Below are 13,229 nucleotides of genomic sequence, written 5' to 3' on the forward strand. Positions count from 1 at the left end.
CTGCAGTTCATGTTGGCTGGTATGAGCCAAGCATAGGTGGACATACTCAAAGAGGGTTCATTAGCCCTGCCCCCCAAAAGTCAAAAGGATGTGAAGAACTGATATTTCTTATACATAAACAACAACAAAAATCCACCTACATCACGCATGATTTTCTGTAAATCAGAGGTGGGGAATCTCAAGCCTGGGGACTGGACATGGCCCTCGGCTTGCCTGGATCTGGCCTGAGGCTCAAGGCCCCCTCCAGTATTAGAGAGGCCAGGCTGGTGTTCGAGCCCCCTTGCCTCTCCTCTGGGTGCTGAAGCGCACAAAATCTGCTAGGCTGGCCCCTCCTAGGCTTGGTGTGCGAGGGGAATGTGGGAGTGTCTTTCTCCTTCTCAGTCAGGGGCCACAGTGAGGGGTTTCCCCCTTGCTTTTCTCACTTGTGCGCGGCCCCTGACTGATTTTTCTGTGCATCAATGGCCTTCAATGCAAAAAAGGTTCCCCGCCCCTGCTGTAAATCAACCAATAAGGAGGGTTAGGTTTGCAGGCAGAGGAGGTTTCACATCACAGATCTTTTGATTTTAAGAGAATTTAGTGTAGAATATTGCCTTGCAAACTGAAATAGTCCCCCCCCCAGTATCCAAGACCTCCCCCACTGCAACTTGAGCTCCTCATTCTGACATCTGTCACCACTGAGAACAGCTTCTCTCCATCCTCTTTGGAACCTCCCATTCTTGTGAATAACTATTTCCCTAGGAGGGTGGTGAAGTACTAGAATGGGTTACCTAGATAGCTGGTGGAATCTCCATCCCTAGAGGTTTTTAAGTCCCGGCTTGACAAAGACCTGGCTGGGATGATTAAGTTGGGATTGGTCCTGCTTCTAGCAGGGGTTGGCCTTGATGACCTCCTGGGGTCTCTTCCAACCCTAGGATTCTATGATTTGGCACCAGTAACAAAGCAAGCTTTAGCCATATTAACCCACCATTCTAGGAGAGAGCTTTATGTAGGAGCCAAAAGGAGTTTGGTCTTAGCAGAAATTCCAAGTGCCAGAGATCAGCACTGAGACTACCAATAAAGGAGCTTAGTGACAATCATGACATGGATTCAGAACAGATCATTTCACACAGGCCTCATACATGATAACCTTCCAGCCTTTGCTCCGCTGCTTTGGATTTAGATAAATGTCAGGAAAGTGAAAGATCCTGAGAGGGGACTAGATGGCTTTCAGTGTCACTGTAGCTAGAAATGGCTTACCTTAAAAGCTAAGTTGAAGTCTTCAGAATTGTGCACTATAACATCTCCAGAAGAAGAGCCCCACACATTAATTGTACATGGAATCAAAAAGTCGCCAGGAAGAGGTGCTGTGGGAACTTTACCTAAACCATCAGTTACTTCTCGACCAGGATCAAATCTATCGATTGTCAGTGATACACCTTCACCGTCTGGGACGAAAAGCGCCATGGCAAAGAAAAACAGATGTGAATAAATACACTGTATCTTGCATCCTGAAACCTTCTAGTCCAGTTCAATGACTGAGGCTTGCTCAGTCACCAGAAATGCAGAAACAAGTCAGTGACAACTATTTAATAACACATTCATACAGGTTTAAAAAAAAAAAAAAAAAAGTGTTACCTTCCTCCACTGCAAGAGTGCCAAGAAAAAAACAGGAAAAGAACTTTTTTTCACTCTGTTTAGCATGGCGATAGGCAAGACGAAGAGCCTTCTCCATCATTAATAGTTTGGGATTTCTGGGAGGAGGAAAAAGAGACAATAAATGTGTTTAATACCTATATTGTTAAAAAATATTCATATGTATATGAACAAGAATATTTTAGGTATAGTTTGGAAAAACATACATCTTTTGTCCTGAATAAAGTATTTCAAAGAATAAACCAACATTTTACTGCAATTAAAAAAAAAAACAATCCCATACCCTGAACAGGTAGAGATTTGGATGTTGTTAATTAACAGGAAGAATAGTGGAATCTAGGTGCTATCAGCCACTCAAAAGTTTTTTACCTTGAAGTTGCATGTTTAGTTTTCACTGTGAGCTATTCATGAAGAACATAAGAGCAAGAGATAATTGTAGACTGACACTGTCCGTGTGAATGGCTATTAGCCAGGATGGGTTGGAATGGTGTTCCTAGCCTCTGTTTGTCAGAGGCTGGAAATTGATGACAGGAGAGGAATCACATGATGGCTACCTGTAGAGTTCACTCCCTCAGGGTCACGTGGAATTGGAAACGGTTGGAAGACAGGATACTGGGCTAGATGGACCTTTGGTCTGACCAAGTATGGCCATTCTTAATGCACGTTCCAAATTATACCCAGTCACGGTTAGGAAACCATGCATTTTAAGTCTTAAAAATCTATATTGACCCAATGAATAGCTATTTCATAACTACACTGTAAAGGAGTCAGGCATATTGTGAGAAAAATCCATAAAGAGCAGATGTGTAACATAAGTACAGCCTGATCAACTGAAAAGTAACATGTCTATGAACTATTACAATGACTACTTTTGTATACAATCTGTTCAATGCTTAAATTTCAAAAAAAAAAAATCTGATTAATCCTCCACTAAAAGAACATTTTTCCAATCTTTAACAGGCAATTATCTAGATTTAGTCTTTTTCGACTCAGCTCATACAGCTTCTCTAGGCTGCCATGAAGGCTGTCTTCAACTAGTACTTAGACTAACACAGGTACCTCTGAAAGGGGTGTTTCAGCAAACACAGCAAGGAGTCCAATGAAGTGAATTGTAACTCACAAAACCTTATTTCATAATAAAATTGTTAGTCTTTAAGGGTACATCTACACTGCAAGCATTATTCTGAAATAGCAAAGAGCTTGTCTACACTACAAGCCTTTATTTCTAAATAGTGTTGAGCTGGAGGACTTATTCTGACTCATGGTAGCCTTTCACAAGGAGTAAGGGAAGTCGAAGGAAGAGTGTTCTTCCTTCGACTTCCTGCTGTGTAGACAGCACCAAAAGCCAAGTTAAGCTATTTGGAGTTAAGCTATTTCGACTTCAGCTACGCAATTGACGTAGATGAAGTTGCGTAGCTTAATTCGACTTTAGCCCTGCTGCGTAAACATACCCTAAGGTACCACTGGACTCCTTGTTGTTAGCACTGACAGGTGCTAAAAGAGTGTTCTATCTACTGTTACACTGCTACAGTTGTAGGATTTTTCCTCTCCTAATATTAATGCTGCTAATGGACTTCGTTTGAATAATCAAACTTTTGACATTCTCTTTCCATGTTACCCTCTGAAATCGTGAGTCAGAGCTTTTCTTCTCAAGGGCATGTCAGTGCAAACAGACACTCCCTCTATTTCTTCCCCCAACTCATCCCCCTCTGCACAATCCCAGATCTGACACACATTGCCCTAGGAACGGAAGAGGGCCAGGCTTTGCTTTCTGACTTCTTTTAAAAGGAGTATGTGTCAAAGCTTTCGACATTTTATTTAATTAGAATTTCTGGGTTGAGTTTTAATGTAGTTCACCATTTTGGCATTCGCTTTGTTAGGATCACTCTTTCCTGCCGATGAGTGCTGGTAGAGGACAACTAGCCCCTGAAAACAAGAGGTTTGCGATCATCTTTGTACCTTTCAGTTTTCTTTCACCTTCTTCCTCAAAGGGCAGGTATTTTTCACAGGGACCTCTCAATCCTGTTGACCATGCCAATCCACAGGGAAGGGACTCCCCAGCACTTTAGAGGAAAGGAACCCTCTATAGCTAGATATTTATACTACGCTCACTGTGATTTCCACTCTAACATTCCTCTGCTTCCTTGTAGGATAGTTCCTACTAAAAGCATGGAAGCAATGCAGCAGTAAGCAAACCCCTGTTCTCTCCCCAGAAAAGCAGGGAGAGAAGATAAGTACTTAGTTTTGTCAGAAGAACTAACACACACGGATATCTGCCATTGGAGGAAGATGCTGTAGACAGCCCTTCTTCACAGTCGCCCCTTGAGATGATGTAAAGTTCCAGTATACAGTTGCTTTTGCAGGGGTGGCGCTGGGGAAATCAAGACTCCCTGTCTGTGAAAGCATATGGGATGAACAGATCCCTACAAAGGTTAAGATGCCACATCATAACACAACTCAATAAAGCTTTATCATACACATGTGCTAAGCAGATATTGGAATAGTCTTCAATAGGGCTGAAAAAGAAATATGCCATAGCAAGGATAGAGATGTTAAATTTAGTTTATCCATCGACTAGTCAATAAGTGGGGAGCTGCAGCAGGGTTAGCTCCTGTCGGCTCTTAATCCATTTAAAAGGCTGGTGCACAGCGTGGAGGGAGGAACCCAGCTCGAGCTGGGACAGCTGATTCCCAACTCCCGTTGGGTACTCCCGCTGCACTTTAGCCTTTCAAATGGATTAACAGCCTGTTGGCTATTAATCCATCTAAAAAGTAGAGGCACGTCTGGGACTAAGCACAAGCCGGGAATCAGCTTTTGCTTATCGGATAGTCGTCTAGTCATTTACATCCCTAAACCAGAATGTAACTTGTGGAATAGTGTTCCCTACATACTCACAAGAGCCCCTTCTAATTTAATGTTCTGTATGTCAATGATGAACAAGTCTAATTTATACCTGTAATAACTGATGTGTGAAGCAATAACATCTCCCACAGGTGTTGGATCCCAAAGTGCACATTTTGACAGAGGAAAACTGAATGGTACCATCCTGCTTGAAGGAATTCTGTAAAAAATAATAATAATAATAATAATGAGTAATATACTAACCTTAATATTTTTAGCTTTACTTTATACAGTTTGGGTTGTTGGGCCAGAAGATGAATGAAGAAACCCCCACGTCTTAATATCAAAACAGGTGAAGCGTAAACTTTTCCCATGAACGAAACAAGGACGATAACATGATTTTCATTTATTTTGCCATTTTAAAAGGACAAATTGCTACAGTTCCTTCATATGGTGTCAGGTGTGCACGCCAAAGCACTAACTGCTTTTAGATAAAGCTTGAGGAATTAAGATGTTCTAGATAAAAAACTGGAAAAACTAAGACATACCAAGAAATAAGTGATTTTCAGCTTATTTAAAATTAAGAAAAACATTGCCAAAAAGTCATCTTTCTAGTTTCCTTGATAGTTTTCCACTAATCCTACTTTAAATTTAGAATATACTCTATTTAAAAAACAGCGTGTTTTGAGGACTATTTAAAAAACAATTCTACCTGAAGTCAAACTGCATGTTACACAAAGGCTGTGTCTACACTGGCACCTTTTTCCGAAAATGCTTAAAACAGAACAGTTTTCCGTTATAAGTATTTCCGGAAAAAGAGCATCTACATTGGCAGGATGCTTTTCCGGAAAAGCCCTTTTTCCGGAAAAGCGTCCGTGGCCAATGTAGACGCGCTTTTCCGGAAAAAAGCCCCGATCGTCGTTTTCGCGATTGGGGCTTTTTTGTGGAAAAGACTACTGTGCTGTTTACACTGGCCCTTTTCCGGAACAGTTTTCTGGAAAAAGGACTTTTGCCCGAGCGGGAGCAGCATAGTTTTTCCGGAAAAGCAGCTCATTTCTTACAGTAATTCGTCACTGCTTTCCCGGAAATTCAAGGGCCCAGTGTAGACAGCTCGCAGCTTATTCTGGAATATCAGCTCCTTTTCCGGAATAAGTGGCCCAGTGTAGACACAGCCAAAGAGTATTACTGAGAGTTTTGTGACAACAGAACTCAGGACATTAAGAAGCTGTAGCTACTCAAAGGTTAAAAAACTGTACACTTACAATTTTTATTTTACGATTTCTTCAAGTTAACAGAAGTAATCTGTTAGTAATCCATATAACGTGGTTCATAACCCACTGTTAACATTTGACTGAAGACCAGTTCAGGACTTCTTCCTTAAAATGTTTTATATTAATAAAAAATATACACCAAACACATTTATTTTAAACATAAGTAGTCTCATTAGTTTACAATATTTAGCGTCCAATCGTGAAAACTGACCAATGAGGATTAGGCTCTGTGGAGGCATAGGAATCCACCTGCACAGATCAGACTGCAGAATAGGGCCTTCAACTGTGACATCTTCAGAAAAAAGACTGTGATTTAAGTCTATTTATGAAGCACCATGCACAAGGGGCCTCCAATCATGATTATGGTCTCCAAGCATTATTATAATATAAATAAAGCATGATGGCATATACTTCATTGCAGACAATAAAACTGTGTTATTTGTAGGTCCAAATATCAAGAGACACTTGCTTTCTTTGAATCCCTTGTAAGGAAATTATTAACAAGAAAAGCTTTCCATAAAGTAATTTCTCTAAAGGGGAGCAGATACCTAGGATTGGTTTGGTGATCAGAAACAGCACAAATAGCCTCCATGACTGCAGCGATCGATCCCCTGCAAAGAAAACAGAAGTCTCAGAGGGGTAGTCATGTTAGTCTGTAACTTTAAAAATGAGTAGTCGCGTGGCAACTCGGGCTATGTCTACACTGCACAGTTATTTTTGAATAAGCTATGGAATAGTTATTCCAGAATAGTTTATTTCGAAATAGAATCACAGAGCTGGAAGAGACCTCAGGAGGTCATCAAGTCCAGCCCACTGCCCAAGGCAGGACCAACCCCAACTCAATCAACCCAGCCAGGTCTTTGTCAAGCTGAGACTTAAAAACCTCTAGGGATGGAGGTTCCACCACCTCCCTAGGTAACCCATTCCAGTACTTCACCACCCTCCTAGTGAAATAGTTTTTCCTAACGTCCAACCTAGACCTCTCCCACTGTAACTTGAGACCACTGCTCCTTGTTCTGCCATCCCTCACTACTGTGAACAGCCTCTCTCCATCCTCTTTGGAACCTCCCTCCAGGAAATTGAAGGCTGCTATCAAATCCCCCCTCACTCTTCTCTTCTGCAGACTAAACAAACCCAAATCCCTCAGTCTCTCCTCATAGGTCACGCGCTGAAGCCCCCTAATCATTTTAGTCGCCCTCCGCTGGGCCCTCTCCAAGGTGTGCATGCCAAAGCACTAATTACTTTTAGATAAAGTTTGAGAAATTAAGATGTTTAGATAAAACACTGGAAAGACTAAGACATACCAAGAAATACGCGATTTTCAGCTCATTTTAAATTAAAACTAAGAAAAAAATTGCCAAAAAGTCATCTTTCTAGTTACCTTGGTAGTTTTTCACTAATTCTACTTTAAAGTTCGGATATGCTCTATTAAAAAAGCACCATGTTTTGAGGACCATCCTATCTATAGTGGGGGTCCCAGAACTGGACACAATACTTCAGGTATGGCCTCACCAGAGCCAAATAAAGGGTAATAATCACTTCTCTAGATCAGCTGGCACTGCTCCCCCTAATGCAACCTAATATGCCATTAGCCTTCTTGGCTACAAGGGCACACTGTTGACTCATACCCAGCTTCCCATCCACTGTAATTCCCAGTTCCTTTTCTGCAGAACTGCTACTTAACCATTTGGTCACCATCATATAACAATGCTTGGGATTCTTCCGTCACAAGTGCAGGACTCTACACTTGTCCTTGTTGAACCTCATCAGATTTCTTTTGGCCCAAACCTCCAACCCACAGGTTCCCAAACTGGGGGGCGTGAGGCGACCCAGCCCCTTCTCCCCCAGCCAGTTCTTTTTTTTTTTTTTTGCTCAACACATTTTGCTGCTATGGAGGGGATGGGGGGTGGGGGTCAAGGGTTTCTCAAAAATACAAAAGGGGGAGTGATGCCAAAAAGTTTGGGAACCACTGCTCTAATCTGTCTAGGACACTCTGTACCCTATCCCTGCCGTCCAGTATATCTACCTCTCCCCCAGCTTAGTGTCATCCACAAACTTACTGAGGGTGCAATCCATCCCCTCATCTAGGTCATTAATAAAAATGTTGAACAAAATCTGCCCTAGAACCAATCCTTGGGGCACTCCACTAGAAACTGACAGCCAACCGGACATCGAGCCGTTGATCACTACCCATTGGACCCGACAGTCTAGCCAGCTTTCTATGCATCTTATAGCCCATTTATCCAATCCATCCTCCCTTAACTTGCTGGCAGGAATACTGTGGGAGACCGTATCAAAAACTTTGCTGAAGTCAAGGTATATACCAGCCACTGACTTTCCCATATCCACAGAGCCAGTTACCTCATCATAGACGCTAATCAGATTGATCAGGAACTACTTGCCCTTTGTGAATCCACGTGGACTATTCCTGATCACTTTCCCCTCTTCCAAGTGCCTCAAAATGGATTCCTTGAGGATTCCCTCCATGATTTTTCCAGGGACTAAGGTAAGGGTGTCTGGTCTGTAGTTCCCTGGACTGTCCTTTTTTAAAGATGGGCACTACATTTGCCTTTTTCCAATCATCCGGGATCTCTCCCGAGCTCCATGAGTTTCCAAAGATAATGGCCAAAGGCTCTGCAATGATATTTGCCAACTCTCTCAGTATCCTCGGATTCATTAAACCCGAAATAGTACATCTACACTGCAAGGAAGCCTCAATATTAGTCCGAGGCAAGCTTCCCTAAAGTAGATATGCGATCTCGATTTAGAGCCCCTGAAGGAATAACTTAAAATGGGCCTGGTGAGGGGCTATTTCGAAACAACAGAAATGGAGCACCTACACACGCCTTATTTAGAAATACCCAGGGCTCGCCGAGCCCCGCTTGCCAGTCGCGCTGTCCGGCGATCTGCGCATGCACAGATCCCCCGGGGCATGCACAGATCAAACTTGGTTCTTCTGGGTTACAAACTACTCGCCCGTGGCGAATAGATTGGATTATTTGTGGAGCCCTGGAAATAGCTATTTCGGAATAGGCGTTATTCTTCGTAGAATGAGGCTTACAGAAGTCGGAATAAGCCGCCCGTTATTTCAAAATAACAGACTTGCTGCGCAGACGCTCGCATAGTTATTTCAGCATAACGGCCGTTATTACGAAATAATTTTGCGGCGTAGGCACCCCCTCAGACTAACAAAACGATGTAGACTCGTGAGCTTTTGTGGGGACGTGACCCAGGCATTACCCCAGGTAAGTGACCCGTGGACGCTCACGAGTCCATATATTTTTGCTCGTCTCACAGGTACCACAGGAGAACTTGTTTTTAGAAGAAAATTAAATGGGGCCTCGGCCCGTGAGCGGGCTCCTGGGCACCACAGATAACAACGCGCACAGAGATCACCTCAGAGATCACCTCTGCCTGTAGCCAAGCCGTGGAGCCCGCAGGCCGACACGAACCCACCACAGCCTGCCCGCGACCCCCGCCAGACCAGGAGGCGGGAGGAGCCAGGCCGGGGGAGGGGACCCGGACCTGCCTTAGGGTGGCTCGGGGCATCCCCCCCACAGGCCGGGACCCTCCCGCTTCCCAACCCCGCGCTGGGCGGGGCGCCCCGGCCTCACCCTGGAGAGGGGCCCGTCCCCGCTTCCACCGCAGGCAAAGCAGCGACCCAAGGGGGGAGTCCGGTCACTGACTCACCTGAGCAGGCCCCTTCCGGGCGCTTAGCCTGTGGCGACTCCAACGGCGGCCCCGCCAGCCGGCCCCGCCAATAAGCACCACGCCCCGCCAGGCCCGGTAAGCCAATCAGGAAGCGCGGCGCGCAGCCCGCCTCCGGGTTTTTTGCGTCGGGCCAATCAGCACGCCGTTTCCTCTCGCTCTTGGAACCAATCAGGTGGCACCCCGGGCAAGCCGGCGCTCGACGCGCGCAAGCGAAAAGGGATTTAAAAACACTACCGCTTTAAACGGTCAAGTCACCCAGAGAGCGAGAGCGCGCGGGCGCACGGGGTGGGCCTGAGGAGGAAGGCGTGGCTTGGCGGCCATAGCAACGGGCGAGTCGTCTGAGGACCGAGATTTAAAGAGACACACCCACCCTAATTATATTAGAAGTAACGCAGAGCGTTCCATAGAATTCAGACGGACTCCTCTCTCCATAGGGAATCCAGAATGTGGGACAGGTGTGCGGGGCAGGATTGAGGGCAGAATAGATGGGCGGGAAATACCCCCCTGGAGCCCATACTGGACAACAGATGGGGTAGCACTGAAAGGGAAAGGCACCTTTGTCTTGGCATCAGGTATCAGAGGGGTAGCCGTGTTAGTCTGAATCTGCAAAAGCCCGAGGAGTCCTGTGTCACCTTATAGACTAACTGAAGTGTTGGAGCATAAGCTTTCGTGGGCAAAGACCCACTTCATCAGATGACTTCGTCAGATGCATGGGTCTTTGCCCACGAAAGTTTATGCTCCAACACTTCAGTTAGTCTATAAGGTGCCCCAGGACTCCTTGCCGCTTTTGTCTTGGCAGTTTCTTTTGCGCAACTCTTCCCAGAGCATTTTTGTTACACCCACTTTCAAGCATTGACAGATCTTTTCAACCTTCTAACAACCAGAAACAATGTCATGCTGCAACAACCTGGTGGGGTTCACTCATAGCTGTATATTGTGTCTCACGTTGTGGTGAGGTTTGAAAACACTCTAATTACTGACAGAGCACCTCGGAAACTAGATAAAGGGATAAGAATCAGAGAGGTAGATAAGGGGATAGGTTTTCTTCAGCAGTTTTCTATCACACAGTCTTCCTGGATGGTCTCTGTTTTTGTTCTGATTTTTCTTTTTAGATTAAAAGGCTGTGCTTTTACATTTTCTCTTCATTACTAATTGATAATTTCATACCCTACTCTAAAACAAGTGCCAGAAAACAATAGTGAAATTATTTAGTTATCTTTCTATTGGTCTCTTTGGCTTGTTAAGAGAAAGGGAGCAAGAGACCACCTTTTCACACCACTCGAGGAAGGAAAGAGAAAGGTACATGGAGAAAAACCAAATTCCTTTATGTTACCAATCTGCAATATGCAATGGAAGGCTACTGGCTCCTCTGCTATGATACCCCAAATCCTGCACCATGTTCTACCTAAAACAGTACAGGCATGCACCCCCTGAAATACATGGCAAGACTGGGGCATCGCTTTGAACTCATCTGCCTCAGAAAAAGAAAATATGACATTATCTTCCCCATTATTTATTGTTTTTTGCACTTCTCTTACCAACAATGAAAACAAATTACTCAATTGCACTTTTGTTTGCAATCAGCTTTTCGTCAATTTCATGTTCTCTTGAACTAGAACAGGTGGTGGCCAAGTTACAGACCACAAAATGGATCTGACCCACTAAGCCTTTTAATTTGGTCTGGGGCTTAAAATAGGGAGCAGTTCCATGTGGCTTACAGTGGCTGGCTGTTCTCTGTACTGCATGGGGGGTAGGTCTTTGTGCACTGCCCCCACCCCTAGCACTATCTCTCAGCTCCTATTGGCCAGATACACAAACCATAATAAAAGCTTCAAATGTTAAAATATAAATTGTTAATCAAAAAATCAACAGCATAATCATATAGTTTCTGTTATAAGATGTAGATATATCTACAAACAACCTATGCCCAACTGCACAGCTATTGTCCCAAAAGACCATACAATTCTCTTGAGTAATGATAGGCACAGTTACACAGAACTGGTAATTTTCTATATTATTTGTTTTGTGCTATGATCTCTACTTTCACTTTTGTATTCTCCAAACAGTAGCCTATTACACAGATTTGTTAAATCAATTAATTATTTTGAAATAATTACAGACTTGTTTTAATTAGAAAGAACTATATTTTATTGGCTACGTGTTCTGGAGATAGGGAGTTAGTATAAGTGGTGTGAATGATGCAGATATCTATAGATAAGCCTGAAACAGGGATGTGAATGAGCCCAAGCTCATCAGTTAACCCTCACAGTTACACATAGCTCCCTATTTCTCCTATCCCTCCCCCACTGCTGCCTCTCATGTAAATGAGTAATCACTGAAAATGTCAGTGGTTACATGTTTACATAAATAAACACATTTTAACATCCCTAGCCTGAAACTGGACATATGTAGAAACCTCATTGTTTCTGAATCAAAATGTCTATGTATACTGCATATGCATCTTCTACATGAGTGCCCAATTTTACATTCTTTTCAATCAGTAAAATCAAAGTAACCAAAAGGTTGCAAGGTCAAGCCCTGAATATGCCCTCATCTCATTCCTCCTAAAGATTTCATAGCACACAGAACTTTGTTCTTAACTGTATTGTACTGCTTTTATGTAACACTGCTCAGGCTTGAACTTCCTGTTAGCAGGGTGCTCCCAAACAGATGCTGACTGAGAACTGCCACTTCTGAGGTGCAAAAAACCCAGGTCATTCAAGTCGATCCTGAAAATCAGGTTCTTGCAGGATGTCCTAGAATTGTGAGCCCATAAAAACTGAACAGCTGGCAGTACCTACTGCACACCCATACAGATGACAGACTCACAGAAGATTAGGAATAGAGAAAACCTCAGAGAGTCATCTAGTACAAACCCTTGTTCAAAGCACGACCAACCCCAACAGATGCAATTGGTGAGAGGGGACCTGGCGAGCCACCAGCCCCGTGACACCACCCCCAGCCCCAGGAAAACCTGGGTAACACCTCAAGCCCTGCCTCTCCCTGCACCTGCTTTGCCCCACTCTCCCTCTTCCCCCACCCTCACCTTTTTCACCAACCAAGGCAGCCCAAGGGAATAGTGGGGCCAAAAGCTGGGGCCTGCAGCAACAGTCTCTGCCCCCCTCAGCAGAGGGGGAGGGGAGAAGCGGAGTAAGGCAACCCCATTGTTTTGCTCCCCCAGCCACCGCATTGCTCTGCCCCGTTGGCAAGTGTGGAGGCAGTCCAACACTCTACCATGGAGTGGGGTGGCCAGGAGAGCCTCTCTCCTCTTTTTCACTGCTGTGAGTGAGTGGGGCAGGGGCTGGACCCTCATTGTGAGCACCACACTCTCTCCCCACTAATCATCCGACTGGCTACTAGCCAGCCCCTCCCACCCACAGCATCTGGGGCACATGACCCCTCGTACCCCCCCCATATCCTTTTGCCACTGAACCCCAACTAAACCATCCCAGCCAGGGCTTCGTCAAGCCAGGATTTACCAACCGATGGGGATGGGGATTCCCCGCCCCCGGGAACCCATCCCAGCGCTTCCCCACCCTCCTAGGGAAACAGATTTTCCCAATAACCAACCTTGACCTCCCCCACTGCAGCTCGAGACCCTTGTGCCTCGATTTCCCAAGGCAGCTCATGGCTACTCCAAAAAGGAGACGAAGCGGGGAGGGCCCCCCCCCCCCGCTACTGAGCAGGTCAGCAGCCTCCACGGCCCCTCCCCCATGGATACCCCTGCATTGGCTTTGCACCCCCGCGCGCGCTCCCGTGTGGCGTCACGACTTC

The 13,229-nt window shown here is 44.9% G+C and overlaps 1 protein-coding gene across 4 annotated transcripts in view; it reads right to left on the reverse strand.

Moving 5' to 3' along the window:
• The window catches only part of STIL (STIL centriolar assembly protein), a 34,367-nt gene extending 21,268 nt beyond the window's left edge, over positions 1 to 13,099 (reverse strand). Inside the window, exons 1-6 of one of the 4 annotated variants that reach the window (XM_075935932.1) lie at positions 9,435 to 9,707; positions 8,147 to 8,378; positions 6,293 to 6,355; positions 4,586 to 4,693; positions 1,615 to 1,730; positions 1,237 to 1,424 (exon numbers count right to left, since the gene is read on the reverse strand). In XM_075935932.1, coding sequence (XP_075792047.1) covers positions 1,237 to 1,424; positions 1,615 to 1,730; positions 4,586 to 4,693; positions 6,293 to 6,336 — 456 coding nt within the window. In that variant the 5' untranslated portion in view covers positions 6,337 to 6,355; positions 8,147 to 8,378; positions 9,435 to 9,707. Of the gene's footprint in view, positions 1 to 1,236; positions 1,425 to 1,614; positions 1,731 to 4,585; positions 4,694 to 6,292; positions 6,356 to 8,146; positions 8,379 to 9,358; positions 9,382 to 9,434; positions 9,708 to 13,025 lie in introns of those variants that run through there. The other 3 variants (XM_006126437.4, XM_014575188.3, XM_014575189.3) reach the window with 3 other exon arrangements.
• Positions 13,100 to 13,229: the final 130 nt, after the last annotated feature.

Source organism: Pelodiscus sinensis, chromosome 9, assembly GCF_049634645.1.
Source record: "Pelodiscus sinensis isolate JC-2024 chromosome 9, ASM4963464v1, whole genome shotgun sequence".
Classification (NCBI taxonomy): Eukaryota; Metazoa; Chordata; order Testudines; family Trionychidae; genus Pelodiscus; species Pelodiscus sinensis.